Here is a 27,746-nt window from a genome sequence, read left to right on the forward strand (position 1 = left end):
GTAATATGCATTTATTTTTAGACTTGTCCATGGTAGTGCTCCCAAAGGTCTGAAGCAACCCTTCGTACCAGAGTTACGTCTACTCGGCTGTGTCGAAATCGATCGTATATTTGCGTTGCCCATGCAGAAGGATCACGATTTGGTGCCAGTACCGCTAAATGTAAAGATTAAGTTGCAGCGCGCACGCAACATGGAGCAGCTGGAGCACTTTATTGAGTATACCAGATTCCTCGAAAAGGCGCAGCGTCTGTTGTCCGATGCACGAGATCGCCTGCAAATAGTTGATCTTAAGTTATCGGAGAAGGAGAAGAAAGACTCCAAGTTCAGTAGCCGCAACAAATTACCTGTGGTTATGTTGCCATCGGCAGCAGTCGCCGGCGGCCTTATGGAGAACGGCTATGTGCTACGCAAGAGTGCCAGCTGTGATGCATATGGCAAGGGTATCGGTGGGGCAGCGGGCGTACTCACAAGTGCCGAAATCGCTGAGGAGTACAACGAAATCGATCACATATACGATTATGTCCGCGGCCTGACACCACTCTCTAAAGGGTTGTCGCGTTTTGAGCCGATCTGCGAAACGCCGACTATAAAATCGCATCACACCGATAGTAGCGGCAATTATTGCAGTCTCATACGTGTGGGCGCGCAGGCGAGCAGCAACAATAACAACAATAACAATAGCAACAGCTTAAATGCTAGCAGCGGTAGCAACACAAATCACAGCGGTGGCGGTGGCGGTGCCGGTAGCGGTAATAATATTAACAACAATAACAACTACAGTAGTTTAGAATCAGTCAAGCAGACGACGAACACCAACACGAATAGCAGTCACAATAGCAGCAATCACAGCCACAATAACAATCACAACCACACTGGCGGCAGTGGCGGTACCATTGGTGGCAACCATCACCATCACCACCATCATCAGAGTCACAGCCACAATCATCATCACAACCACGCACACCCACACCCCCACGCGCACCCACATGCCCATCAGTCAGGCAATGGAGCCATGGTAAATCACTACCACCATAACCATGTTCAAGAGGACATCAAGCCAGTGCCACCGCCCATTGAGACTATACCGGGCAAGAAGTTGCCTGAAAAGCGGCAACGTCCCACATTACCAAAGCTTTATCTGAAGAACACGAATAGTGCGAGCAGTAACGCGCTCTCTGGCACTTCAGTGGCTGCGGTCGCGGCAGCCAGTCATCATAATCAACATCATCACTCGGCGCAGACGCAAAATGCACACACAGGCAACTCGACTGCAGCCGTGGTGAATGCCACAGTGGCAGCGGTATCAGCGCATCATGTCCATCACTACCACAGCAAAGTGCTGACACCTAGCAACAGCAATAACAACAGTGGTTCACATGCTGTAAATGGGCCACTTAGTGCCGGTATTATGGGGGCCAGTAAGGAATGCATTCTGGAGCCGCAGTCACCACTCTTTCATATCAGGTAAGCAGAAGCCGCCTAACGGACATTAAATTAATTGAATTTCGTAGAAAATGATATTTTGTTCCCTCAATGCTTTTTCGTAAATATTCATTAAGACTCCTTCATTGTGTTAATCCAATCTCGACAAACGTTTACTCTATCCCACAGGTACAAGAGCCTCAGCAGCTTGCAGTTGACGCCCGAAAACACCTCCATTGCCGCCACACCGATCTCAAGTAACCCCAAAGGTAATCAGTCAACCGCAATACCACCGGATGTGGTACTCAAATGCAACAGCATCCTCAACCACCAGTCGCATCACTCACCGCACCTACCACCACCACCGCTTAGCAAAAGCGCCAGCACTGTCGGTGGCTTAGCAGCTGTAGCCGGCCTAGGCATGGGTATGGGTGTGGGAGTCATACACCATAATCCACGCGAAGGTACACTTGACTCGTCGCGCAGCGGCGGACGTACCTCTGGTGATTCTAACAAGTTGCCCGAAAAGAAGACGCGTCGCCTCTCGCGTCCTCGTAGTCTATCGAATTTAGTCTGGGATTTGCGGCCATCTAAAGAGAAGTCAAAAAAGAAATTATATATACATCACTTTGATCACCGCCAACAGGCGACACTGTATTTGTAGTCAGGTGGTGGAAGGGATGCAGCAGCGCGCTACGGGAAAATGGCGGGACAAGTGGTCGAAGAAAATGCCATATATAGACTTTAAATGCGATCTTTCGTAGAAATTTTGGGCATAGCTATTTCTAATACTTTAATTTTGCTGTGAAATGAAGACGGTACATACCAATGAAAGATGAATGATGTTGCCATCACTTTAGAAACCTACACACAACTGCTTGAACGGAAATTTAATGCATTATCTTAAGGTGAGAAAAGTTCACGTGATTTATTCGAACTTAGTATTAGAAGATAGGTGAGCCTATAGTAATGGTACCGCTGCTCCCAATTTGTAAAAATTTTGCAGTAATCGTTTTATATATTTAAAATGACTCTTTACCGATTATTCCCTATCTTTCCCCCTCATTTGTTTTCTTACTGCGTTAAAGTCAAGCAACAGCCAATTATTTCTAAGTCTGCCATTTACTTTACTGATTGGCTGTTGCTCCAGTAGACACCCAAATCATTAGAGGCTATTTAAATTAAGCAATCACAACCAAGTTCTCTGTCTTCGTACACAAGACAGGAGACACAAAGTAAATGAACGAGCGTGTTATTAAAAAAATGAGCGGAAAACAAATCAGTGCAATGTTTGCTGTAATTGAAGCAATATTGTTGCTGCAACATTTAGAAGAAAATACCGCAGAATTTGCAAATTGAATCGTGTCTTCCAGTCTCGATTTTCCATTTTCGCAGCGCAGCAACAGCGGGTGGTAGCAGCAACTGTCTGACGCCAACGCGTCCTCCTATTCGGCGAGTCGGCGCTTTTCAATATTCACTTTGATGACATTAGCCGTTGCTCCCAAAATTTTTTCTAGCCTTTTTAGCTATGCCAACATTGTACCTCCTTTGTTTGTTTGCCTTTTCGGCGGACACCTTCGTCCGCCGAGCTCAGAATGATATCAGTTCCGTTATTTCCGCTGTTCGTACTGTAAAAGCAGCTTGAGAAACATTCCGCTTTCTGAGTAATTTCTGTTCACATTTTGTAATTTATCGGCTAATAAGTTCGTGTATTCTCATTTCACCTTCCAAGTTGTGTTATGTCCACTAAGTGGAATAGAGGAAACAGCCGTTCTTAGGCCTCAACAATTATAAAATATCTTAGTTAAAGGCAACAATTCTAAAAACGGGGTGAGGCAATAAATCGAAAAAGTTGCATGCCTTACTGAGTGTTGATAAAGACATGTGATTGATGGTAATTTTCAAGGGTTTTTCAAGAAAATTATCTCTGTAAATAGCATATAATTTTCTAGTCTTCAAAATATGTTGCTCGTATTTTTGTTAATATGAAAGTGTCTTCAGTCCCCAAATCTTAGGTCAGTCGACCTAAGCCTCCTGAAAAGATGAAAAATAATATTTTAAAGAGAGACTGAATCAAAGATTTTTTTTTTTTCATCCTTATACTTTCAGCTTCTGATCCGATATCTTCGCCCAGTAAGAAACCACGATTGGAACACCAGCGCTAATGTCAATTGCAGAACTTACAGAACCACTACAAACTTTAAACATCAAAAATAAAATGCACATACCTAGAAATTAGATTTTTAAACACATTTACTGAGAAATGGAGTAAAAAAAACACAAATAACTTATAACCTTAGTAGAGAAAGCTTTAAAACTAATTTTTCCCAATTAATTAGATTGTGCCTTCTATAAGCAATTAAAATCATTTAAAATAACAAAGTTTAATAAAGTTATTAGCTTATTAAAGGTATTGTGGCAAGGTCCATACACATTTGTAGGTTTAAATAATTAGTTAAGATGGTTGGCTATTTTTTGGCATTTTTTTAAAGAAACTAATATTCAAAAGTCAACCGCAAAGTCTTTGAATCTCTCACAGCTACGAAAAAATATTTGAAAAATATAAAATTTTTGATATTTTGCCCATAATATTTTTTAATTAAAATGAGATCCAAAAAAAAACAAAAAACAATACCAGAAACCAGAAACATAAGAGTTTGCAAAAAACGCACATGGAAAGGTGAAAACTGGAGGTAAAATATGTCAGTGTTGTGCTGGCTTCGCATTGAATCTTGTGAAGATTCTTTCCGAGGTCCGCCGAGGCATTGAGGGACGCCATAAGTAAATTACAAATAAAATAATGATAATAAAATTGAAAGTGAAAGTGGAAGCTGTCCAAGATAAACTGCGTTAAATATGAATTAAAGTAAACAAAATATGCAACAACAACGCTTCAAGTCTTTAAAATTGTGATTTTAATTTTATGTGAAAAATGTATGTAGAACCATGTGAAAGTGCGAAGAGTCGGCATTGGCGGATTTTATTATATTAAAATCCGCGCGAGACCATCCGGCCGGCGACGTTTCAATATTCGATAAATTAAGTGAATCATTTTATTACATTTTATTTGTTTATTAATCATGCATAATTGCAGTCGCATATGTGTCCCAGTAGTTTTATGTACGTTAAGTTAATTTACATTTTATATTTATACGTTAAATGCTTTTGTCAGTCACGTGTGCTTTTGAACAATGTGGAGAAGCGAACTCGCGTGTGCGAGCAATGCCTTCCTTAGCATTTTCAAAAGTAATTAGTTTAATAAGTAAAGAATTTATATAAAACACAGAGAGGGAAGTGTGTGTGGGTGTGCAGTTGCTGCTGAGCATTGAGTAAGCGCACTCAACTTCGACTCAACTCAACTCAACTCGGGCTGTGTCGGTTGCTGCACACCCAAGCGCATTGAACAAACAACAACGCAACTAACTTTTGCATTGTGAATGTGCAAACCTTAAGATAGACACATACATACATATTTACTCAGCTGTTCAATTGAATCCGCTACACATACCGTTATAAATCAAAATGTTAAATAGTAGAATGAGAAAAGTCAGAATACTGATCTTTAGTAACTAATAGTTATCTAGCTAAAACTCAAAACTCAATTATTACAAATGTCAGCAAGCTAAAAAACATAATTACAATAACAAAAACAAAACGAATTACATACGAGTGGAAACATAAATGAACAGCAAACGAACAACTACTGCCACAAAAAAGTGCAAGCGTTTTTAAGTAAAATCGTAAAAAGAATTAAATTAAATTTAAACACTATTCAAATATTAGAAACATCACGCACATACTCTCAGATACATACATACAGTTATGTACCAAGTAAAATAAAGGATAAAGTTAGAAGTAGAGCATGCAAAAAACACAAAAATTACTCGATTCAATTGCACTACAAAAACATTGGCTTAACAGACTAAGAAAATTCAGATATTATTGCAAATGTCGAGAATTTTAAATTTTACAAAAAATTACAGCAAAAACAAGAAACATTTCAAAGGCATCAAGTTGCAGATAACATACTATAATACATATATACTCAATACATAGCTTATATGTAAATGTTGCGTGTGTACATTTCGTTGATTGTTTCGTCTAATTTAGTCTCTTTTAGTTTAGTTTTAAATAATAAATGAAACTTGTAACTGTATTAGTCGATAAATATGCATTTTAGTACTTTATGTCCAGTAAAGATTGTGTCGCGTAAATAAAACGTATATGGAAAATAAAATTTGTGTTTTAATTCCGCTTCTTTTTGGATTCACTTCTTCCAATGGATACACCAAAATTTAAAATTAAACTTCGGTTGTAAAGAAGGTAAGTTTAATGATACGCACAATTGAACTCGCTAAATTCTTCAGCTGAAGACCTCCAGTTCAGCTTAGGCAGAACTTGATCGGGTATAACACCAAGGCTATCTAGATTACATAGAACCCATAAACGTTGATGAACGATAAGAATAACCCATATGGTGACTCTTTTAGATTTAGAGAGAGAAATAGGTGGACTTGCGAATCGTTAACGGCACTTTTCGCAAATAATGTAACAGAGAGATCTATGGCCTTTCCTATGTAATTGAAATATGTTCCTATCTCGGCTGAAACATCGAATAAATAAAAAACCTTTCACTCTGAAGTTTAGAAAACATTCAAGGCTCTACTCAAATTCTCTCAGCTGTGCTTCATATCGCAAAGGTAAAATAGAAAAGATATTGGCTTCGCTTGAAATCAGGCTCCTATTCATAAATTCCAAAATAATCACAAAGTAAAGCATTATTATGCGCAATTGAGTTCCACTAATTCGCCTCCTAAGCACCCAAGCATGTGAGTTACAAATTACTATTACTTGGCTTCCCTGGTGTGAATATCCGTAGTTCTAATATGAAAGCGTCAAGATAGGAGAAGAAAATCTAACAGCTTAGCAGCACAGTCAATGTCACCGCGCCGCCTAAATAAAGCAATTTTCCGCATTACAGTAAATCTGTGCAATATACGAATATCTCCATTGCGCCATTCCGTATTTGCACTGCGCCTTTATATACCTACATACATATATACTTATATATGTACATATGTACCTTGTGTGCCTTCAAGTAAGAAACGCTTGCACACAAGTGCATTTGCTTGTAGATATTCTTAGCGCACGCAGATGCACACAAACACTCGCCCGACCCGTGCAATCCGTTAGAGAATTAATAAAACTTTAGCCTCAGCCAAATTTGGCTTAAACGTTATTCACCAAAAAGACATCGAACTCACACAAACAAATTGCACTTTGCGTTTTGTTGTTATTGCCGTTGTCATACAAATTTGGTTGTTATTGTTGCTATCTATGTTGAGAATAAAAAACAGCAACGGCAATTACAATTAACACGCGCCGCTCGACGCGCATGTGCCGCTAGTCGTTTGCTACCTGACAAAGGCAAACAGACAAAAACAAAATCAAATTGAACAAATTGAAAAAAAAAACTGTAAAATAAGGAAAAATAAAACTTCGCTTCTAGCTGAAACTTGTTTAGCTCGCGCTGACGCTGACATGAAAGCTTATGTGGTGTGGCGCGCGTTTTGAGGTGTTGCACAGTGAAAAAGTCCCACAAGCGAACGCGGTATGCGGCGGGAAATTAGGGAAACGCTAAACAAAAGCAAAAAACTAAGGAAAACATTTAATTGCCGCATTTTATGCGGTAATTATTTGTATTACTTGTATTGTTGATTCGTTTACATACACACACATAATAAACATATCTCCGAACAACAGTTTGCTTAACAAATAGACTCTTCCATTTTCGCATCGTGCCTTTGTATTTTATTTTCTATTTCTACCCAGTGTTGCACTTGCTGCCACCGGCTCTTGCTTTTCCACTAGGCATGCGCCTGGCGCTTTAGCTAGAACATATTATTTTAAGGCCGGCAGCCACTTCTGGAAAAGCACATAAATTTTTGTTGTTTTAATCGCCTAACGGTGTCTGCCGAATCCAATCGAAATATATGGTGACATACTATATATATGTGGGATGGTGTTTACTTGGTGTACTACGTGAGGAGCGAAGTATCGCTGCACAGATAAAAAAATCTTAACTAGAATTCTGCCAAAGTTTCATGATCTTTTATTTAATCCTTCTTAAATTACTGGTCTCAAAGTGAAGCAACCTCTGCTATTTTTGTTTACAATGGAAAAAGTTAATTTCATGTTTTCATGCAAAATTGTTTCCTGATGGGAAAAGCACTGTTACTGCCAAGAAAAAGGGGGATAATTGTTGCGGAAAATTTCTCCTAGCATATTCAACAATTGGTTTGCTGAATTTCGTCATAACCAAAATAACACAAATGGTGCACCCTGTTCAAAAAGACCGGAAAACACCGTGAAACCGTGAAGTGTTGCATTTTTGCAACATTGTCGCTCATTACGGTTGTGACGCTCAATAAATTTAAAAAACTACGCTGTGAACTAGTCGCCCATACAATATATTTGCCCAATTTGTTCCCAACGACAATTTTCTCTTTACCAGATTCAAAAAGTGGCTGACTGGAAAAATATTTCACTCAAATGTGGAAGTCAAAATGGAAACAAACGCTTCTTTTGGAGACCGCGAAACTTCATATAATTTGGCAGATTTTTGATTTATTATGCTACATAGAGATTTTGTTATTCTTCGACATATTTTTATTTAAAAAAGCGTAAACACAGGTAAAAATGCATTGGCGAAAATTTAGCGACTACAACCACTACAAGCGTGGTGGCGCGTTTTCAATAGTCGATGTTATTTCTCCTTTGCGCATTACGCTTAACACAGTCTTATAAAGAAGTACATTTCGTCGCTGTTCTGTATAAATTGCAAATATGTACATACAAGTATATCGGATAATTGTGTATCATTTGTGGTTGCGATTTTTGCCACTTTTAATTGTATTTGAACTTTGCGTGTTGTAACAATGAATTCTGTTACAATTACATTTTTAACGCACATTAAATTTCAAGCATTGTTTGTAAAAAAGTGGAAATAACCTTTGATATCATTCGTTTTATTTTAGTGAGTTAGAAATTTTTAGATTCATTTGAAGTGCATTGTGTGATAGTAGGTAGGTAGGTAGAGTGGCTGTCTGACGACGCCTGTAAGAGGCCCATTGTGATACCACCGGGACTAATGTTCCCTCACTCTATAGTCTCCACTCTAAACCAACCTGTGCTTCTGATGAAGTTCATCAGTATAAATATTTTTATGCAAGCACCTTACAATATATCATCAATGACTGTTCTGGCTAGTTCATCTCCTTCGCAGTTACCAGGGATGTCACTATGCCCTGGAACCCATTGCAGGTTTATCGTGAAGTAGGATGTTAGACCCTCTAATAGATCAACAACATTGGAAGACACTGCAGTGGTCTGGTAAACGGAAGGCGATTTTGGTATTTAATTTTGCCGAAAAGACACCACCTCCCACTGGATTGTCTAGTTTGGGCCCATCAGTATAAATGCATTCCTGTCCACCTCGTCCCTTTCCCACTCTTCTCTGGTAGGGAAGGCAATATTCGGGACCGAATTTAGTTTCAATTCTATTGGATTAGGAAAATCCGTGTGATAGTTAATTGTTGGGAAAAAAAATTTTCGAACGCAATTTTATATACAATATCAACAACAACAATGAAATAGGAAGTGATTGAATTTTTTCCCGTTTTATTTGCGTGCGGTTGGTTTGTAACTTGTTGGCAACTTTTAACGAAAACAAGATAATTTCTTTGTTGAAAAGATTTCAAAATGGAACACCAGTTTGAGACTTCATCGGTATTTCCTTCAAACAATCCATCAATATTTTATGCTAATCATTTTGCATCTTTTCGCAGCTGCATACCTGGCCACATATAACGACAAATGCAGATTAGCCGATTTCATTCGATTGTTAATTCTTGGAAGAATTAAGCCGACCGAAACCAGAAACAGAACAAATTATTTTGCACAAGAATTAATTTTAAATTTTAATTTTTTCTAAATTGTTTTCTACAACTTTCTTTGGATTTTGTTCACGATTTGTTCAAATTCTTCAACAAAATTTAATCAAATTTCGACCACTGGCGACCCTAGTAACAGTAATAAGCTGTCAACAGCAACCAATTGACTCTTAAGAAGTAAAAAGGACAAACTATCGAGAAGATGTAGACCATTATTTTTCCCCAACTGTCGAGATGTTCTTGAAAATGTATACTCCAACTCACATAAATGTGATTAATTTAGAAAAATTAACGGTCCACGGCTTTGGTTCCACATTCGGCTTGTTGTTCTATAATTCAACTATTTTCTTATTTATATATTTTCTCGATAATTTAAAAGTAAATCAGCTTTTCTTCACGCAAATTAAAATATGTTTTATAAAACAGCAAATCCTTGAGTAATTCCTGTGGATTTCTTGACTTTATCGCTAAATTCGTTTAACAAACTTTCACAAATTATCCAAGTGGATATTTTCCACCTGTTGCCTATTGAAAGCAAACGCGATTTATTTATATGAATCACAACAACAATCAACATCGATGTGCGCATAATTCAAACGGTATTCACACACTCACACACACACACACATGTGATAGGAACGAAATGCAAATAATTAATATTAACCGACAACATTTCCGTCTCTCGTGAAAGCAAAAATAAATTTCATGCAAAGCATTACAGTAAGGAGATAAGCTTACTGGAAAACAAATGTACCTCATATCCGCCAAACAAAGCATTAGCACCAATGCAAGCCATTAATACAACAGCTGTCGCTGCCGGAGGGGGGAAATGTTGCGAACACAACATACGAGCTCATATGTTGGTGACTGAGCAGATTGAAACCGAAACTGATGCGTTGTTGCAAGTCATTTTTTCTGCTTTTCTGGCCAAACCACCAATCGAACAAGCGCGCAAGCGACCGACAGGCGAGCTGACAATAAGCAGAAAATTGAGTAGCATCACCAGATGCATTACAACAAATGCTCTGTGGGTGATGTTGCACACCCGGCCTCTGTGGTCTTGCCACATGGCAAACATGTTGCAAACGTTGCATGGAAGTATTGCAAAAGTTAAATGAAATGAGCATCGGCAATACCGCAAGAAAACTCTGCCACAACAACAACCACAACGCACCTCAAACATCTGTAGTTATTCATGTTTTTGCGTTCCTTGATCCTACAAGCTCCAGCGGCAAAAAGATCCATTGCTATTAAAGCACAAATGCCAACAACAACGTTAACAATATCGCTCGACTACTATAACAGTATCAAGAGGCATCAGTAGCAGGAAGATCACTTAAGTGCCTGCGTAAATGCTTGTTTACACAAGCATACATATACTTGTACGAGTATATACATATGTACAAGTCTATACAAACACATAAGCATCCATTTGGCCATTAGACCCAGAGCAATCAATGCAGCAGATGTTGTTGTTGTTAGGCACACCTCAACTTCCTGGTGCTATAACCGTAGCCGACTAGGCGCTTCGTCCGCCCCGCAGTGTAGGAGGCATCACAACAGCCACAGCCAGAGGATGCTCCTCAACGACTGCCGTGCGATCACTAAGCCACTTGCCATACACACGCGCGCTCACGTGATCGGCGCAACGGGTTTACTAAGCACACAAAATAAACCGATTACTTTTCCGAAAACAAATTTCCAAGCTGATGGAAAGCATACCGATTACGCCTGATGCGGCAACAGCGGCAGTGGCTGGCAAATTAATGCGTCGCTGCTTGAGCGTCTGTTGGCGTTGATAACGCTGGCAGTGGCAATAGCTCTGAAATTGCTGGCACCAGCACAGCAAAAACGGTTGTTTTAGGCCGTTTTCGAAATAAACGAAGAAATACGAGCATCAGCATCAGCAGCAGCAAAAGCCTTTTAGCGTTTGCAAGTTGATTAATTGTGTTAACGTCATAAACGTGATGATATCGTAATGGCAGCGTATTTCTCAGCTGTCGCGCGCTCGGCTTGGCGATCGGTGGACCCGGCACAGCAAGTGCTATTACTATTTCACTTCATCCTCATTGCTTTGTTTTAGGTAGTATAATATTTGTAACTGTTGTTGTTGGCGGTGAAACACATATTATTGATAAATGATCTGCATAAGCGGTTGATTTTTTTATTGATGCAGACCCTTAAGTAAAACTTTGTAGAGTTGAAGAACTCATTAATTTGACAAAACCAAAAAAAAAGAGACGCACTCGAGACTTATCATTTAAAGTTCTTTTGAAAAGTGAAGCCTCTGAGGTTGGTGCAATAACAATCAAATATACATAGGAAACTACTCCAACGAGAATCATTTGCCATTGCCAAAAAAAGCTGACAGAGAACAAGAAGATAAAAACAATATTCTAACAAAAGTGTGCAGCAGGTAATGAAGAGTGATGCCGAACGCTCGACACTCACACAATGAGTATTAAGAATATGAAGAGTCAAAATACTTTAATATGTCTGCCAAAATGCATAACGAAAAGAAAATTATGCGACGGAAACTACGAGTAATAGCTTCGTCATTAATTCGAGTTATAAAATTTCGGGTAACTACAGTCTAATATCAACCGAACGAACGAGGATTGTTTCTCATAAAAAGTATTTGTTGTGCTGTAGAGTAATATTCAAGCATACAGAGCTTATGAGATACCAAATCTCATCAAAAGGGTCGGCATGCCATACCCAATACATATATGTATATATATAATAGTTTTCAAATAATATCTAGGTACACAAATGTATTATCTTCTAAATTTGATAATAATTTTAAAGATTCGCGGATCGTTTAATAGTAAGATTACCATTTCAAGGGAATTGGATATGGTTATTATCTAATTTTTTGATATACGATTATATGCTTAACTGTCAAGTATCCAGTATAATACCAACAGTATATAGATATTTGCGACGAATAAACTCAAAATATGTTTAGCAAAGCAAACCAAAAACAAATTATTTTGAATAGTCAATATTTACCATTTCAGCCCCAAACCAAGTCTCAACGTTCAACTTTAGAGAAGTTTTCTATTGCAGAATCATTTTCGGACGTACACCTTCGTAGAGGTGAATGCTTTTCTTCGCTACTTCACCTACTCCCGCTAAATTTGGCACTATGCCCGAGGTCGTAAAACAAGTCCTTATTAATATATTAAGCATAATATTTAAATATAACAATATACAAAACTTTTTATGCTATTCACAGCACTTTTTCAAAAGAAACTTCGTAAAAGTCTGTCTGCAAAGGTGAACATAAATTACTATTTCGTGAGAGTTTCTAATGCTAAACTAACAACGGCATTTCAACAAACAAATCAATGCTAACATACAGACGCATATATATTTACATAGAGAGTAGTATATATGTATGTACCTAGCTCTATTCTGGGAGCAATCAATGCATAACTACATACATAGTTGACTTCTCGTTCAAACAAGGCAATTCCGAGAATTCCATGATTACGACAGTCAAGTACTATGTTCTATGCTTGTCAACAATTCTAATCTAGGAATAACTACGACAACAACAACCACCAAAATGGGCATAGTAATAAAAATTAAATGAGTATGCGAAAAGAACGCTGGCATGCAAACATACACACACTCGTATATACTTGTAAGCGCTAGTGGATGCAATATTTCTACATACTCGTACTTGTGCAACCAAATTTGTTTCAATGCAATTTTCGTAATTCCCGAAACTCATTTCAATTAAAGTTGTTGGCAAAACAGGAGCGCAAGGAAGGCAGCGAGTGCTCGATGGCGACAGGAGCAGCGGCGGTGGCAAATGCGACGGTCAGCGTGCACACAATTTGATTTGCCTTGACAATGACAATAGCAAAAAACAACAACAACATCAAATAACTATTACTATGACAATGGCAACGCAGAAGCCGCGGTAACAGCTGCTGCTGCTGCTGCAACACGACAGTAACAACTAAGCAATGGGCAAAAACAAATTTAAATAAGACAAACGTCAACCAATTACCGTCAATCGCAGTTCTGTAACGCCACGGCCTTCGGTCACCAACAGCCATAGCAGCGACCGCAGCTACAGTGGCAGTCGTCGGCGCATACCAGCGTTTGGGTCAATGCGTTGTTGCCTCAGAGATTCGCCAGCAGTTAGCCTAGGAAGTGCTAGTTGCGGGTGCGCATGCGCATGCGCACGTATTCGGTTGCTGTCGCACGCCACCAATTGACGTTTGCAATTTGTGTAGCAACGCAGGCAACAAGCTCCCTAAGGTCAAGAAACTGTTCTTGATTGATATTTCTTCCGCGGTTGCACCTTTTCGGTTTTGATTAACATACTTTTCCATTTCTTTACTTTATTTTGACTGCACCTCTCAACACACGGCCTTCTTACAACAACAGCTATAACTACAAGCTACCGGTGAAATGGGGCCGGAGTCAATGCCATTAGATATTGCCGCACAGCAATGTCAAATTGAAGAAATTCGCATCTGTGAGTATTTGAGCCGTGATCCAGAAGTAGTGATTTTAACATTTTTATAAACCCAAAGCCTAAAACTGTTATTACGTTTTCCTGATTGCACCAGATAAAACAAAATTAGTATAATTGGATACTACGTTCGTTTAGATATCATCAGTTGAAGGGTATGCTCATTCGTGGCCTAGAGACGGGTGGATTTTCAGATAAACAAGGGCGAAAGATTAAGCAACCAGATAAGCAAATGATGATTTCGTGGATTCACATAAACGTTTTAAAAGAGGCAGTAAAGTTATTCTGGTCGCTCCGAAAGCTGTTCACTTAAGGAAGAAATAAATATTATGTGTAAGAAGAAGCGTACTAAAAATTATAATGACTACGGCTTCCATATTTTTTTGAATCAACTTAAAAACATAAATTTGCTATAGATATTATTAATTTTTTCACAGACTATATTTTATCGAATTTCTATTTTATATCAAAAGCACAATAGCTCACAATGCATTAGGACGAGCCGCGAAGAGATAGAGCGGGCAAAAAGTGCCTCAAAAGCCACCTAATTGCTAGAGGCAAAAGAGGAGTCTGCCGCAGGTGATCGGAGGGATTGACTCGATTCCTAACCCCACATAAGTGGTGGAGGTTCAGCGCACGTACCCTGATGCCCTACGGTTCGCAGTGCAGCCTCTCAATTATCTGGCAGAGGTATTGGCGTCAGAGGAGCTCATTGATCTACAACACACCATCATGGAGGAGATTTATAAGCGGTTGGGGTATTCTCCTTTCTTCTACTGCTCATCGACTGTAAGAACGAGAAGACTACCACCTCCTCTCCGAAAGCTCCGAAGCTGAAAGGTTGGAAGGGTCCCGCCCTATGCAGAGAGTGGTGAAGAAATTCCATATGACGGTACTCCTTCCCAGGAGCTCAAATTACATATACAATATCAAAAGAAACGAAGTGTAGAATACATTTCATAAAGAAATTTCTCCCGACCGAACTTAGTACATGATCAGGATTTGATCTAATAGCGATCATCCCACGGCAGATAATGGCAAACTTTCTAAGCTATTTCTGCTTTATGGCTTATATGGATATATTCTCTGACGAAAGAATAGCCCCAAGACCTTCTCAGCGCCTCCCAACATGTCCAAACCTCAAGTTTCTTTGTCTGGGGAATGACAACGAGTTTTCATATGTCAAGATTGAAGTGATAACATTTCCGAGTCCTCATATCATTTCCCACTACCTAACATTAATAGCCAGTGCAAATCTACTCGCAAATTGTTCACTAAAATAATTCAATCACACAAACTAGGAGTGTTCTAAACAACTTTTTTAAGCGATTAGCATGGCAACTATTGTTGCCAATTTGTTGTACTACACAGCACGCGTATCATACTTGGGTCGGATATACACATGCATACGATAAAGAGCTCTACTAAATAAGGCAAGTATGTAGATATGTATGTGTGTCTACATTACGCGGCTTCAATTGCCGTTCGTCTACATCTCTGACACTGTCGCATGGGCCATTTGAGGAGTGTGTCTCTGCAATGGCATCTGTGACGTTGCCATCCCATGTTCCACCATTCACTCCAGTTTCTTAAGCTGTTGCTGTCATCATAGCAAACAATCTGTGCACAGCACAGAACGGCAATCTGATGGTCGTCATTGTTTCGAATTGACTTTGTCAACTCTTTTTAAGCAGCGAATGAAGAAAATGAACCAAAACACACTGCACACACAGTCGGCATTTTCTGCCACATGTTGCATTTGTTGCACATACATAAATGACTCGCATGTTGCCCTTCAATGCGTTGGCAGCTAACTTTCTGAATAAATGATGGCTAACGGCAAAGGAAATCCAAACATGCAATACTAATTGGAACTGGAGTTGCCAATGGGAGCAATGAGTCGTCAGCGCGAACGTAGTGCTGGGAAGAAAATATAATTTCGTAAACCTCTATCTGCGAGAAGAGTTTTGAAATTGATCTCATTTTGAGGCGAGTAATATTCTACTAAGGTTTAATTTTATGTTTATCTTATTAACTGTTCATCTTTTTTTTTTTCTGCATCTACACATTATGCACTGACCGATCTGCGTGGTATGAAGCAAAATAAAGAGATGGAAATCATAACAGTGGATATGTGGGGAATAGTGGAAAGTGGACCGATTTCATACATTTTTGTCAACATATAACATTATGTAAGAGCACCATTCTATCTCTTACTAAATGATATGAAACGATGGAGAATTCATCTTCGGTAAATAGGAGTATGCATCGACTTCGATCATACCTAGATCAGAACTGCCATATATCATAGCAGCAAAGTATGTATTCATTTAAAACAGTTTCAAGAGAATCTAAGCAGAATATTATGAAGCAAATTTGTTCAAATAGGTATTATATATATATTATATTCCTTTTTTATATTATTTTTGTTAATACAATATGTTAGTAGTTTTACCAAATCCTTATACCGTTAAATCACTGCTCATCGAACAGAATTGCTGACATTGTAATTTGTTGCACAATTTATACACTTCGCTGTTCCTTAGCCAATTTGACAACTCACTTAACGGCCAACTAAAATGTGCTGGCCAGCAGCTATGTCAATTCGGGAAGTGCCAGTGAACACCAAAGTGCCAAAGTGCCAAAGCGAATTTTCCCAACCTCATTCTGTGTGCAATAAATTATCGTAACTTCTTTATTAACCGCACAACGCCTGGTGAAAAATCACAATTTCAGACACTTCACCACAACGAATGAAATAAAACAAAAGCCTAAGCCGAAATGAGACGTTTTATTATGAGAGGGTAAAAATCTGCCGAAAATCGAAACAAAAAATTTTATAATGAAGATGAAAAAGTTAAAAGTTGCAAATTTCTAACATGACAACGAGAACGAAGCAAATGCGGTCAGGGAGGCAAGCGAATCGCATGAGAGCCCTTGAGCCAAAATATGTGTTCTGGTCTGCTATATAGAGAAATATCATTGTGATATATCACAGCCGACGTGAGGCGCACCATCGATGCAATTTACTGTGAAGAATCTTTAAACTTTGGAGATCAGCGAAAATGTGTTGTTGGCGGCCGTGGCGGTGACGGTGACCACGGTGACCGCGATGATGGTCGCGTTGACGATGCTGTTTAAGCAGAGGCAGGGGACAGTTGCCGGAATGTGATGGCAGACACGAGAAGAATTCGCCGCCCGCAGCTAAAGGAATGCAATTTCGGACAAGACTGTAACAACAGCAGAGCTGTGAACAGTGACGGCAATCACGGAAATGTTGAGGCAAAAGACAAAAGCCATAACTGCAGCTACTTGTGTGATTATGTATGTATGCATATGTACAATATGTAGAGGTGCTTGCACATTTACAAGCGGTACTTTGTTGCTGCTGCGGAGGCTGCTTAAAATTCCGAAACAAATAACTATGGTCATGGTGCAAGAGCAATCATTGCTACAACAATAACAGCAACGAGAAAAGTTCTGCTGCCAACACCGAAAAACTATCGACTGCAATTGCAATAGATGCACCATTACATCTAGTGTTGTTGTTATTGTTTTTAACACGGTACCCTGCTTGCTTCACCATTCAACTGAACTTCGAGTTTCTTTTTTGAGCCATCAACAATGTTATTATCAAGTGTTGCTATGTTCTTGTTATTATTGCGGTTGCTTGTTGACCACGTCATCGCAAACATCAATTGACCCTCCTCCATTTGAGAGATCAAGCGTAGTAATCGCTCGCATAAAGATTTTTACACTCCCGCGCAAGTGATTCCCAGCAAACGTTGCTCTTATTAGGAGCTCATGCCAACACACACCCACACACCTGAGCAGGGTGCCAAAATTTACCTGCTGATAGGACGAGCATATGGTATTCAAGCGAAATGAAAAGCTTCTAGCTGCCCGCCTCGACTGGCAATAATTATTGCCAGTTGACTGCAAGTTTTATAAGCAAACAAAATGTTTATCATTGGCAATATTTTTGTGAGTCATTGGTTATGTTCATAAAGCATTTGTGAAATTACGTCGATCATCAATTCTCGAGCTTTAAAGTGATTGAGGATTTGATGAAGTTGCTATATACATATGTATGTATATATTAATGAACTGCAAATGCATTTTTAAAAGAAATTTACTTTAAGATTTGATAGTTGAATGTGAGGAAATTATTATAAAAATAAAAACATAGCTGTCAAACTACAAGATGACACTTTATTTACAGATCTACTAAAGATATATCAGGATTAATAATGTTGAATAGTCCAAAAACAACACTGTACTAACAAACTTCTGTATGAAGTGCAAATGAGCGCGGGTCCCTAGTTGAATTTGATTAAAAATGGAGTGGATGGAGTAATATATCAGTCGGCAGATTCACTGCAATTAACCACATAAAGAAACCAGTGTAATCTCCCAGATCGTTTCGATCGATCGACTATAACAGCAACCGCGATAAGGTTCTTGGTAAAGAGTCTCAAGTCCATAGCAACCCTGAGTGAGCAAAATCTAGCATAAAGAATGGGAAGGTAAAGCTCCTTGGCACAGTAAGTAAGCGTACAACAACAAGTTAACTTTATAGTGAAATTTATTTATTTAAAATTTCATACACATGTGTATTACATATGTTAAAATATTTCTGTAACATATACATACATATAATTAAAACCAATTGTACACTTAATTTAGTTTTCTTATTTGCAAGAAGTTTTCACTTACTTCGACTCCAATTTCAAATCCACGCATGTCACGCATGTGACCGAAAGAGGACCTCGAAAATAACTTCGCTTAGTTATTATGAAATACGGTTTTGAAACTAAAAACATGTATTAAATAAGTAGCAAAGGTGTGTAATCAAAGTGCCTATGACTTTAAAGGAGACTATGGCATTTGAGTGACGCTCATATGGTAGGGTTCTGGAATATTACTGATTTCTTGTCAATAGCCAGGCTTGCAAATAGGATAATTATGTAACTTATTTTTGAGACTTAAATTACCTTATTATAATAAATGATAAATACAAAATGGAGATTGGAATAATCAATTAATTTAGGACTGTGTAATGCATTAGATCTACTACTTCTAGTCGTTTAGTAAGATATAGTATAATATTTGGGCCGATTACAACTAAGTAGAAAATTTATATTTATAACAAAATTTCGTGAATAATTTATTGCATTTCCGTTGCAAACTGTAAATTATAGTAAGTATACTCTAATATAAGTATACTATAATGTAGGTGAATGATAAACAAAACCTGGATTGTTGAATTTAAAGCGTGCTATTTCGAATCTCAGCTTCTCAGCTTTAACATCCGCTATGCGTTTAAGTTGTCGTGCTATTTCACGCACATCTGGCGATGTAAGACTACTCAAGGCCATCAATTGGCTGCTGCTACTGCTGTTGTTACATTCCGTTTGCGGCACTGCAGTATTACGTATGGTTATGGTTCGCGGTTGTGGATGTTGAACTATTGGCGCCTTTTTAACTAAAGAAATATGTAAATAATTTGTTAAAAAAATAACATTGCCTGAAAACTGAAAATTATACAAATGCGGAAAAATTTATACCTTCGTAAACTACTTGTTCGGTGGGAGGCTGCGTGCGCAACCGTTTCAACGGCATTTCACCATTGATGAGTTTTGTGACATTGGCTTGGATTGGAGGTGCCGCTGTTACCGTTGTCTGCACGGCGGTTGCCACGGCATTGCTCGATGTGGATGACGTTCCCAAAGTGTGACGTCGCTGTGTGATAAACTCCAAATGATCTTGGTTCTGCTCTTCATCTGTAAATTGCGCGTTCTCCACCACAATAGTACGATAGGTCGTAGTCTCCACATTTCCTGTTGTACTCGAATTTCCTACAGATGTTTGAACATTGTTTGACATTGCATGCTCTACGATATCTTCCTGGTCTTCGCTGTCATCCTGCATGACATCTTCGTCATCATCGCCACATATAGCTTCTTCAACAGCTGCTTGCAACTCTTTTTGCAGAGATTCAGATGTTCGCTGATGTTCTTTTTCTTCGTCTGGATCTTCCTTCTCACATTTTAGGGTTATACTCATTGGTTCCGATGAAGTGTTTGGCACTTTGCCAAAAAGATCGAGTGCTTTTAATTCTAGAGATGTTAATGATATATCTTTTTCGCCGGAAAAGCTTCGCCTATATTTACAGCGGGTTGTGTTCTTCCAATCATTTAAGCGCTGGTTAAAAATTAAAATGATTTTTAGTAACATATATATATATTTAATTATATATACCTATATACATATATAAATATGTAAGCCCTACCTTCCGCCATTCTTCTGCTGTTAGCGTTGGTCCACTGTTACATGTATTCAACTTATCGGAAAGTTCCTTCCATTTTTTGTGCAAATAATTGCTCTCAACATCCCGTGGAATGCGTCCTGTTGCGAATATAGAGTCCTTTTCCATCATATCCAAGTACATCATATATTGATTTGTGGATGTGCGCTTCTTTCGCCTATCCATCTTGTGTTGTTGTTCAGACCCTTCCGACGCAATTTTTGCTGATTTTTTTCAACGAGATTACCAAGATTTTAATGTTTTTCACCAATATTTTAGCAAAGCGCCACTTTTTTCTGTAAACAGTCTTTTGCTTGCATCTGTCAATGGGTTTCAACCTTTCGTTAAGCTCACATCAGGGTTACCGTAGCGCTTTTCTAAAAGTTGCACTATGGCGTCATATTAAAATATATTTGGACCAGATATTATAAGTACATTGTAGGTAAATAAATAGTGAAAACTAATGCAACACATAATTTTTTATCCTATGATTTTTTGCTTTAAACGATGCATTTTCAATACAGTTCTCTTGGCCAATATCAATGGCCAAAGAGTATCCAAAGTGCAAAGGTTATAGATTTAATGGAAATCTCTTCGATAATCTTTACAGTATTACATTCTTTTTATTTGAAATCATAAATTAATACCTTAGATCCAATTGTAATACTATTATATTTTCAAAACAAAAACTTATCGATATATGTTCGAAATCGCTATGGAAAAATAAAAATTATAACAAATTTGATTGAAAAAGAGTACATTTTGCTCGAGTCTATCAAATGGATAAGTTACTATTTTTTGAAATATAGGGGTAAGTTTTCAAAGGCGTCATTTTGTGAACTACAACCACACTGGCTAGCATTTAACGAAAGCCACATTTATCATTGCCAAATGTGTATTGGGCTTGGTAGAATTCCTGTAATGTAGTTGCCTGCTTTATCGACTTTTGTTATGGTCCCGTGTTAAGGTAATTTAAAGATTTGCTTTTTAACAATCTTAATTACTAACCGAAAAACAGTGGTCCTAAAGATTCCACATATATGACAAAATATGTATTGGTAGGGGTATACAAAAAGTAATTTTAATATGGAGAAATTTTCATATCGTTTTAATGGACATTAGGTGTGAATCACGTTTAATTAATTTATTTTTGTTATTATAAGTAACTAATCAGAATCATTAAATTTTTAATGATTTGAACATCAAAAATAGATATTTTATCAGCTAGAGAACGTATATCATAATCATAATATCGTTTTCTGGTGGCGGCTTGCATCCAAGACACGTACCTATGATTTGAAAACAACGTTCTCTGCATCAAGCAACAATCAGCTGGCTTAATAAATTTTTTACTGCATGCGCCTTCTTTGCTCTCATCGCAAATCGAACAAAGCTATACAACCATTCGCCTATTCCAAAGAAACGTCCGAAAAAGTTACCAAACTTTCTGTGTATGGTGCAAAAAATATTGAAAATATAAGATTAAATATTGATTTTCTCTCTATTAAAATGTAAAAATCTGGAATCTGTTGTATAAATATGATTTAGAACTAAAAAATTACATGTTTCGAAAAAGAACATTTGGAATATGGTCCTCGAACAACGTGAAAATTTGCAAGCGGATATCGAGATTATTCATTTGATGCAAAAGTGCGGAGAGTGAGAAAGAAGGGCGAAGCATATACGAAATGAAGTAATAACAAATTTATAAAAGTCAAAAGTGAAGTAAAATAAAAAAAAATTGTACTGATCTAAACTTGCCGATAGAAAATTCAAATTAAGAATATTTGCTTGTAATTGAAAAGAATATAGTGTTTAACAAAACATCGAGGCACGTACATCGCATAAGCACATTATTCAGAGTATAACTCGCATCGACTACCACCTAATTGTTATTGCAGCCGATGGTTTAGTGCGAGTTTATAAAGTTCACATACGAGCAGAAATTTTCATTAAATATTAAATAGAAAAAACAAGTAATTAATTGTTAAACGTAAAAATTTAAATAGATCAAAATGTCTACCCCAGCTGTAGTTGAGGGTACGGCAGTTACTAGTGAACCCGCAGACTCATACATTAATTTATCCAACAATATACGGCCAGCATCAGCTGCTGATTCAAGTGCACGAACTTCGGCCATGTCGGCCAATACGTTCCGGCGTGGTCGTTCAGGTTCAGCGCGAAGCTCGCAAGGAGCAACTGAACGAATTGAAGGTAACAATAATAATGCTGTCAGTTCCACATCCAGTGCCAATGAAAGTGTACCAGAACATGGAAATCTTGCACCAGCTACAGCTGAGGACTTAAATTTACCACAAACATTAACTCCTCTAATGCGTATAAAATTATTTGAGCTCTCTACCAGCAGTAGCGAAAGTGAGGGCGACGAAAACAATCAAGGCACAAATGAGGGTGAGGCAGCCAATAATGGTGATGCACGAAGGGCGGCATCACCGCCTCCGAATTGCGCAATTTGCTTAGGACGTTGCAAAAACAAATGCTTCACCGATTCCTGCATGCATCAGTTTTGCTTCAAGTGCCTGTGTGAATGGAGCAAGGTAAGTTATTAAGTTGTCAAAGAGGTTATTACATGTTAATAATTATAAATTTTTAAAGGTAAAACCGGAGTGTCCACTTTGCAAGCAGACATTCAAATCTATAATACATAATGTGAAGTCGATTGATCAGTTTGAGGAGTACCATGTACAGCCGCCCACCGTACAAATTCCACATCGTCCTGTGGAGGTCACTCTACGGAGTTTGCCATATATTTTTGATGCAGTTGTCGTGGAAGGGTAAGTATAATATAACGATGCTACGATATAATCTCTGCCAAACAATAAATGGTGACATTGTTGTTACTTTTTTCGCCTACATTATTATTTGCTGATTGTACAAAAATAAATTGCAGACGTGATTGGGAGTTGCCGCGGCGTCGAAATTCAGCTCATCGCATCCGTCCCGCCAGCAGCGGTATATTTTATCCTTCTGCTATGTCTGATGCCACATCTAATGGAGAACATGGTAATGGTTCCAACGGAACCAGCGTGTATAATCATCTCGTTTATCGCAACGAACTGTTGGATATGTACCGACAAGAGGAACCAGATGCTATAGCTAGTAGTGGCACCTTGAGTCAACTATGGCGTCGTTTTATATATGATCGACGGCTTTTTGCCCTACCAGTTTGTGATATAACGGGAAGATTCCGTGAAAGTACAGCCAGATTTTACAGGTATTTACGTTGTATTCACTCATTTATTATTTTTATATATATTAATATTTTCGACTAATAGGGATAATCCAGCGCAAGTGCATCGACTTATGCCATGGATCAATCGTGACATTGTTTGCTTGTTACGCAACACGGAGCATAATGTATCTTCGCTACTAGAACGTATCAATGAGAGTCTTCTGCAAACAAATATTTTATCGCCTGCATTTCGACGCCGTCTGCAACCTTATCTTGGAGCAAAGACTTCGCATTTCATACACGAATTAAATAATTTCGCGCGTTCACCCTACGACATGATCGGTTATGATCGAGCTGTACATTATTTACCACAAACACCTGAGGAGATCGTTATAGAGTTCTCATCGTCCGCATCGTCAGATGAAGGAAATGGTTCAAATGACAATGAACGTAGAACGAGAAGCCGTAATTCTCGTACACGTAACGACGGAGAATTTCGCGTGCTATCACGCTCAGGTAACTCTTCGGTTAGTGGATCAGTAGGAGCGTTACTATCATTCACGGTGAGTACTACCTCAGAAGGTACCGAGGCACCTGGCGTCACAGTTTCTATAAATGGACGAAGCGGACAATCTGCAGCGATTAATCTAAGTACACATAATCGTGTCAGTGGCGATATTATTGATCTGGATGACCTTGAAGCGTCCTTTGAGCCGGGGACTTCGCGTGCAGCAAACGACAGTGCTTCTGCGGGAACGGCTGCAGCTTCAACTTCTACAGCCGAAGAAGCGACAGCATCAAGCTCCTCAGTTAATAGACCTTTACAGCCCACCGTTACCGAAAATATTGAACTCACTTCTAGCAGTAGTGATGAATGCGAGTTCGTATTGGAGCGCAAGCCACCACACCTTCGTACACCCGAACTTGTCAGTCTAAATTCAGAAAGTGATTCTGATGTGGTATTCGTGGATGAATCAAAACCTTTGCGGAAAACCACATTTGCCAGTGTCGACGACGAAGAACAAAAAAGAGAGTTAGAAGATAACAAAACCAGTTCAACCATACAAATAACAACCGGCTTGGGAGAGGCCGACTCGCACACGGCTCGCGATCGTGAGGAGTTATATAATATAGGTGCTAGCACCTCAACGGGCTTGCGATCGTCCGGTGGGGGTAGAGGTATAAAGGAAATCTACGAGCGTTCACGACGTAGCACAGCTTCTCGCCGCAAACGCAACTTGCGCAGCAATCGAGGCAAAGACGAAAACCAACCAAAAACATCTACTACAATGCACAGAGGCAAGAGAATATATGAGAGCAGCTGCACGTCGTCCAATACAGACTCAACATCGACCAGCAGTGATAGTGATGATGAAGATTACAATGTCAAAAGACACCGTACGAAATCGCAACGTAGTACAAGAAACACGAAATCAAAGCGTTCGCGGAGGAAAGGACCACAGCAAACCACCAGCAGTAGCAGCAACAGTGGCGGTCAGAACATCAGCAGCACGAATAGTCGAAAGCGAAAGCTGAGTCCGAGCACAAATAAGGCGCCAAGTGATGACTCCAAACACTTCAAAACGGAAGCCATGAGCTCAGACTCTGAATACTCAAGTGATGACAGCCAAAATTTGATAGAACTGCAGCGTCGCTTGCAAGCGCTCAAAGAACAAGAAAAGCATGGCGGCACCATGGAAAAGATTAATAAAACACTTGCCTACCTAATCGACTGCGAAAAGGGCAACGACTTATTGAACACAAATGGCAATACCAATAATGGTACTGAGCAAATGCCCTCATGTACAGAACAGGTGGGTGAGTTGCAGGAGTTGGACGCTTTGACAAAGCCAGAAAATTTCGATAGCGATACGAATGAAAATAGCGGGCTCAGTCGTCTAGTAGAGGCGGGCGAAGAAAGCGTGGACATCGCTCAAAATGTGTGCATTACATCAACAAATGAGAGCGAAAGAACTGCCGTAAATATCGCAATGGAAGAGGATAACACATTCTCCTCCACGGTGACGCAAACAACGACTGCCACTACCGTTACAACAACTCCGGCTAATAACCGCTCGATTTCGCGCGCCTCGGCCACAACCAACAATACAAATGACAACGATAACGACAATGGCGATGAACATGAGCTCGATAATTGTAATGAGAATGACAATTTCAATAGTTCGGAAACGTCGTCAACGTCTTCATCAACCTCGGATACCTCGGCAACATCACATTCATTGTATTCAGCCTCTAGTGGCGGCGAAGAGGAGGAGGATGAGGAAGTAGATGATGGCAATCGCAACGAAAATGAGACGGATGAGAATCCCCTAGGTCTACACCAACTGCTGGGTACACCAACATGGCTTCCAGATCAGCTAACAAATCCGAGGGCGATTAATGAAGTCGCAGTGTCCCCGGCGCATCGCGAAAGTGGTGATGGCAATGAGAGTTGCGACACCGACGGGCTATCACCACAGCAGGTCGAAGCGGAGGCTGTTTCACTGCCCGGCATTGAAGATGATGTAAGTGGCATATTTTTAAACCAGAACGATACAAGTCTCGTCATGCCCTTCAACTATGACGCCGAGGGAAGTCAAAGCGATGTCGAGTGACAAATGCATGAATTGTAGTATTTAGTAAATTTAGAAACGCTGCAAGAGGAGCAATGAAATAATTCATTCGCAGGAATTTGAATTCATTTTTTTCCACAAGCGCAAGCATTACTTAAAACAAAACAAATAATCTTACCGATTTACAAGAAAATTCCAAAATTGTATGAATTGATGCAACAAAAGGCGATTGTAGATCATAACTTTATAGTTTTAGTGCTATATTCTAGTTTCCAGATTTAAGTACACACCTTCATTTAAGTGACAACACTTTGCAAACCCCTTTGCTTTATGTTTAAGACATTTCTGAACACTATGACTTGTTGGTTTCAAGCGAAACAATTAAAGCTCATCCATCAGCAAGCTTTTATACGGACCAGTGGTGTAAAATTAATAATTATATGTTATTAAAAGTAATAAATATAAATCCTACTTTATTTTTAAGATTATTTCTCAGTAAATACAAAATTTATGTTGTAAATGCTGCAACAACCGTTTTTCAGCTAACTGTAAAAGTTATAGTAGAGGTTATGGAGTAGGGTCCTGAAGCCTTGTTCTTCGTAAAATCGCAATATTATAAAATCATAGTTATGGCAATTACTCCTTCGTTTTAATCTGCGCTTTATAAATCAAACTTTTCATGTGCAAAGCGAACTTGAATGAAGGTCATTCCATTTACTCTCTCTCGCTCTCGCTCAGATATATTCATACATTTTTCTATACAGTAAGTATTAGATGTGAAGTTAAACACAAAACCCCTTAGCCCGTTGATTCTTTATCTCTATGTGCATAGTTATGAGACCATTTTTGAAAAGGCAAACCAAACATTTGTCGCACGTAATCATTTAAGAAACTCTGGAGCCCAAATTTATGGACACACACACACACAAACCACCCTATGAGGAAGGGAAGGGGTCTGTACAAAAATGAAGCACACAAAGCGTTCTACATTCATATGTATGTATATTTAGTTAAGTATGAGACACATAAAACAAGGAGTTCGTTACGAACTCGTGACTCGGAGAACGTTTAATTTAGCATATATCTACATATGTTCCCTTCAGTAAAATAATATATAGATTTTTTATTAAGAGCTGCTTATAAACATACTGTGTACTATTAAAGATTATAACATAATACATATATTACCTAAATACAAAGAAGTATTTCCATAGACAAAACAAAACAAAACAAGTAAACCCAAAAAGTAAGCATGTCATCTGTATATTCGATTCGTATGCGTTAATAAATGTAAGAAAATATCACAAACTATTCGTGTTTTTATTCAAAACCGTTTGGGGAAGTAGCTTTCCTAGAAATTTGGTTTATGTGGGTTTCAACCGCTCCTGTTGTAGTGCTCGGTTGCATTCCAAGCAATCAATTGTTTTGAGGAATTCTTCTGGAATCTTAGGAAATGGAGACCAATACTTGGTAGTATTCTTCAAAATTAATTAGGGAATTCTTATGCCGGCACAATAACAACAAATGCAAATACCTCAATCCTTTCCATAATGGAATTCTCAAAGCTAAAATGGCGTGAACAGAACTTTGAGTTGAGAGTTTGTACATATATTTTTTTTATTATTAAAATGAATGAGACAGACTTTAAATAATAATAGTAATAAATTTCCGCTATTTTGTAAATTTTTAATTTTTTAGACCGTAGGTCATAGTATGAACAATATATTCTAGCTTAATGGAGAAGGTCGGAATCACTGCAGAAGTGGAGGAACTTTTATTTAGCGCCGTCAGAGATCGCATGTAACTC

General features: G+C 38.6%; 3 protein-coding genes across 5 annotated transcripts in view; 2 read left to right on the forward strand and 1 right to left on the reverse strand.

Moving 5' to 3' along the window:
• The window catches only part of sano (serrano), a 150,272-nt gene extending 144,613 nt beyond the window's left edge, over nucleotides 1–5,659 (forward strand). For all 3 annotated transcript variants that reach the window (XM_036367665.2, XM_036367666.2, XM_014234349.3), the window contains 3 exons: nucleotides 22–1,464; nucleotides 1,612–2,330; nucleotides 3,532–5,659. In XM_036367665.2, coding sequence (XP_036223558.1) covers nucleotides 22–1,464; nucleotides 1,612–2,086 — 1,918 coding nt within the window. In that variant the 3' untranslated portion in view covers nucleotides 2,087–2,330; nucleotides 3,532–5,659. The remainder of the gene's footprint in view (nucleotides 1–21; nucleotides 1,465–1,611; nucleotides 2,331–3,531) is intronic.
• A 12,774-nt stretch (nucleotides 5,660–18,433) lies between these two features.
• On the reverse strand, nucleotides 18,434–20,521 carry LOC106616177 (uncharacterized). The gene is made up of 3 exons (XM_014232757.3): nucleotides 20,159–20,521; nucleotides 19,434–20,070; nucleotides 18,434–19,351 (listed from the first exon to the last, which is right to left on the reverse strand). Exons 1-3 carry the CDS (start codon nucleotides 20,357–20,359, stop codon nucleotides 19,092–19,094), a joined length of 1,098 nt encoding a protein of 365 aa, XP_014088232.1. The 5' UTR covers nucleotides 20,360–20,521; the 3' UTR covers nucleotides 18,434–19,091.
• Nucleotides 20,522–21,532: 1,011 nt separating this feature from the next.
• On the forward strand, nucleotides 21,533–27,247 carry Topors (Topoisomerase I-interacting protein). Its single transcript, XM_014248116.3, has 4 exons — nucleotides 21,533–22,731; nucleotides 22,790–22,968; nucleotides 23,085–23,408; nucleotides 23,470–27,247. The coding sequence occupies exons 1-4, from the start codon at nucleotides 22,189–22,191 to the stop codon at nucleotides 25,979–25,981; spliced, it is 3,558 nt and encodes a 1,185-aa protein (XP_014103591.1). The 5' UTR covers nucleotides 21,533–22,188; the 3' UTR covers nucleotides 25,982–27,247.
• The last annotated feature ends 499 nt before the right edge of the window (nucleotides 27,248–27,746 follow it).

This window comes from Bactrocera oleae, chromosome 4 (genome assembly GCF_042242935.1).
Source record: "Bactrocera oleae isolate idBacOlea1 chromosome 4, idBacOlea1, whole genome shotgun sequence".
Classification (NCBI taxonomy): domain Eukaryota; kingdom Metazoa; phylum Arthropoda; class Insecta; order Diptera; family Tephritidae; genus Bactrocera; species Bactrocera oleae.

Excerpts from the sequence above, each read along its gene's own strand:
- LOC106616177 (XM_014232757.3), bottom strand. The coding sequence starts at position 20,359 with ATGGATAGGCGAAAGAAGCGCACATCCACAAATCAATATATGATGTAC. Across the intron at positions 20,071-20,158 it reads CAGCAGAAGAATGGCGGAAG|CGCTTAAATGATTGGAAGAA; the intron begins GTAGGGCTTACA and ends ATTTTTAACCAG. Across the intron at positions 19,352-19,433 it reads CGAACAAGTAGTTTACGAAG|TTAAAAAGGCGCCAATAGTT; the intron begins GTATAAATTTTT and ends ATATTTCTTTAG.
- Topors (XM_014248116.3), top strand. The coding sequence starts at position 22,189 with ATGTCTACCCCAGCTGTAGTTGAGGGTACGGCAGTTACTAGTGAACCC. Across the intron at positions 22,732-22,789 it reads GCCTGTGTGAATGGAGCAAG|GTAAAACCGGAGTGTCCACT; the intron begins GTAAGTTATTAA and ends AAATTTTTAAAG. Across the intron at positions 23,409-23,469 it reads AGTACAGCCAGATTTTACAG|GGATAATCCAGCGCAAGTGC; the intron begins GTATTTACGTTG and ends TTCGACTAATAG.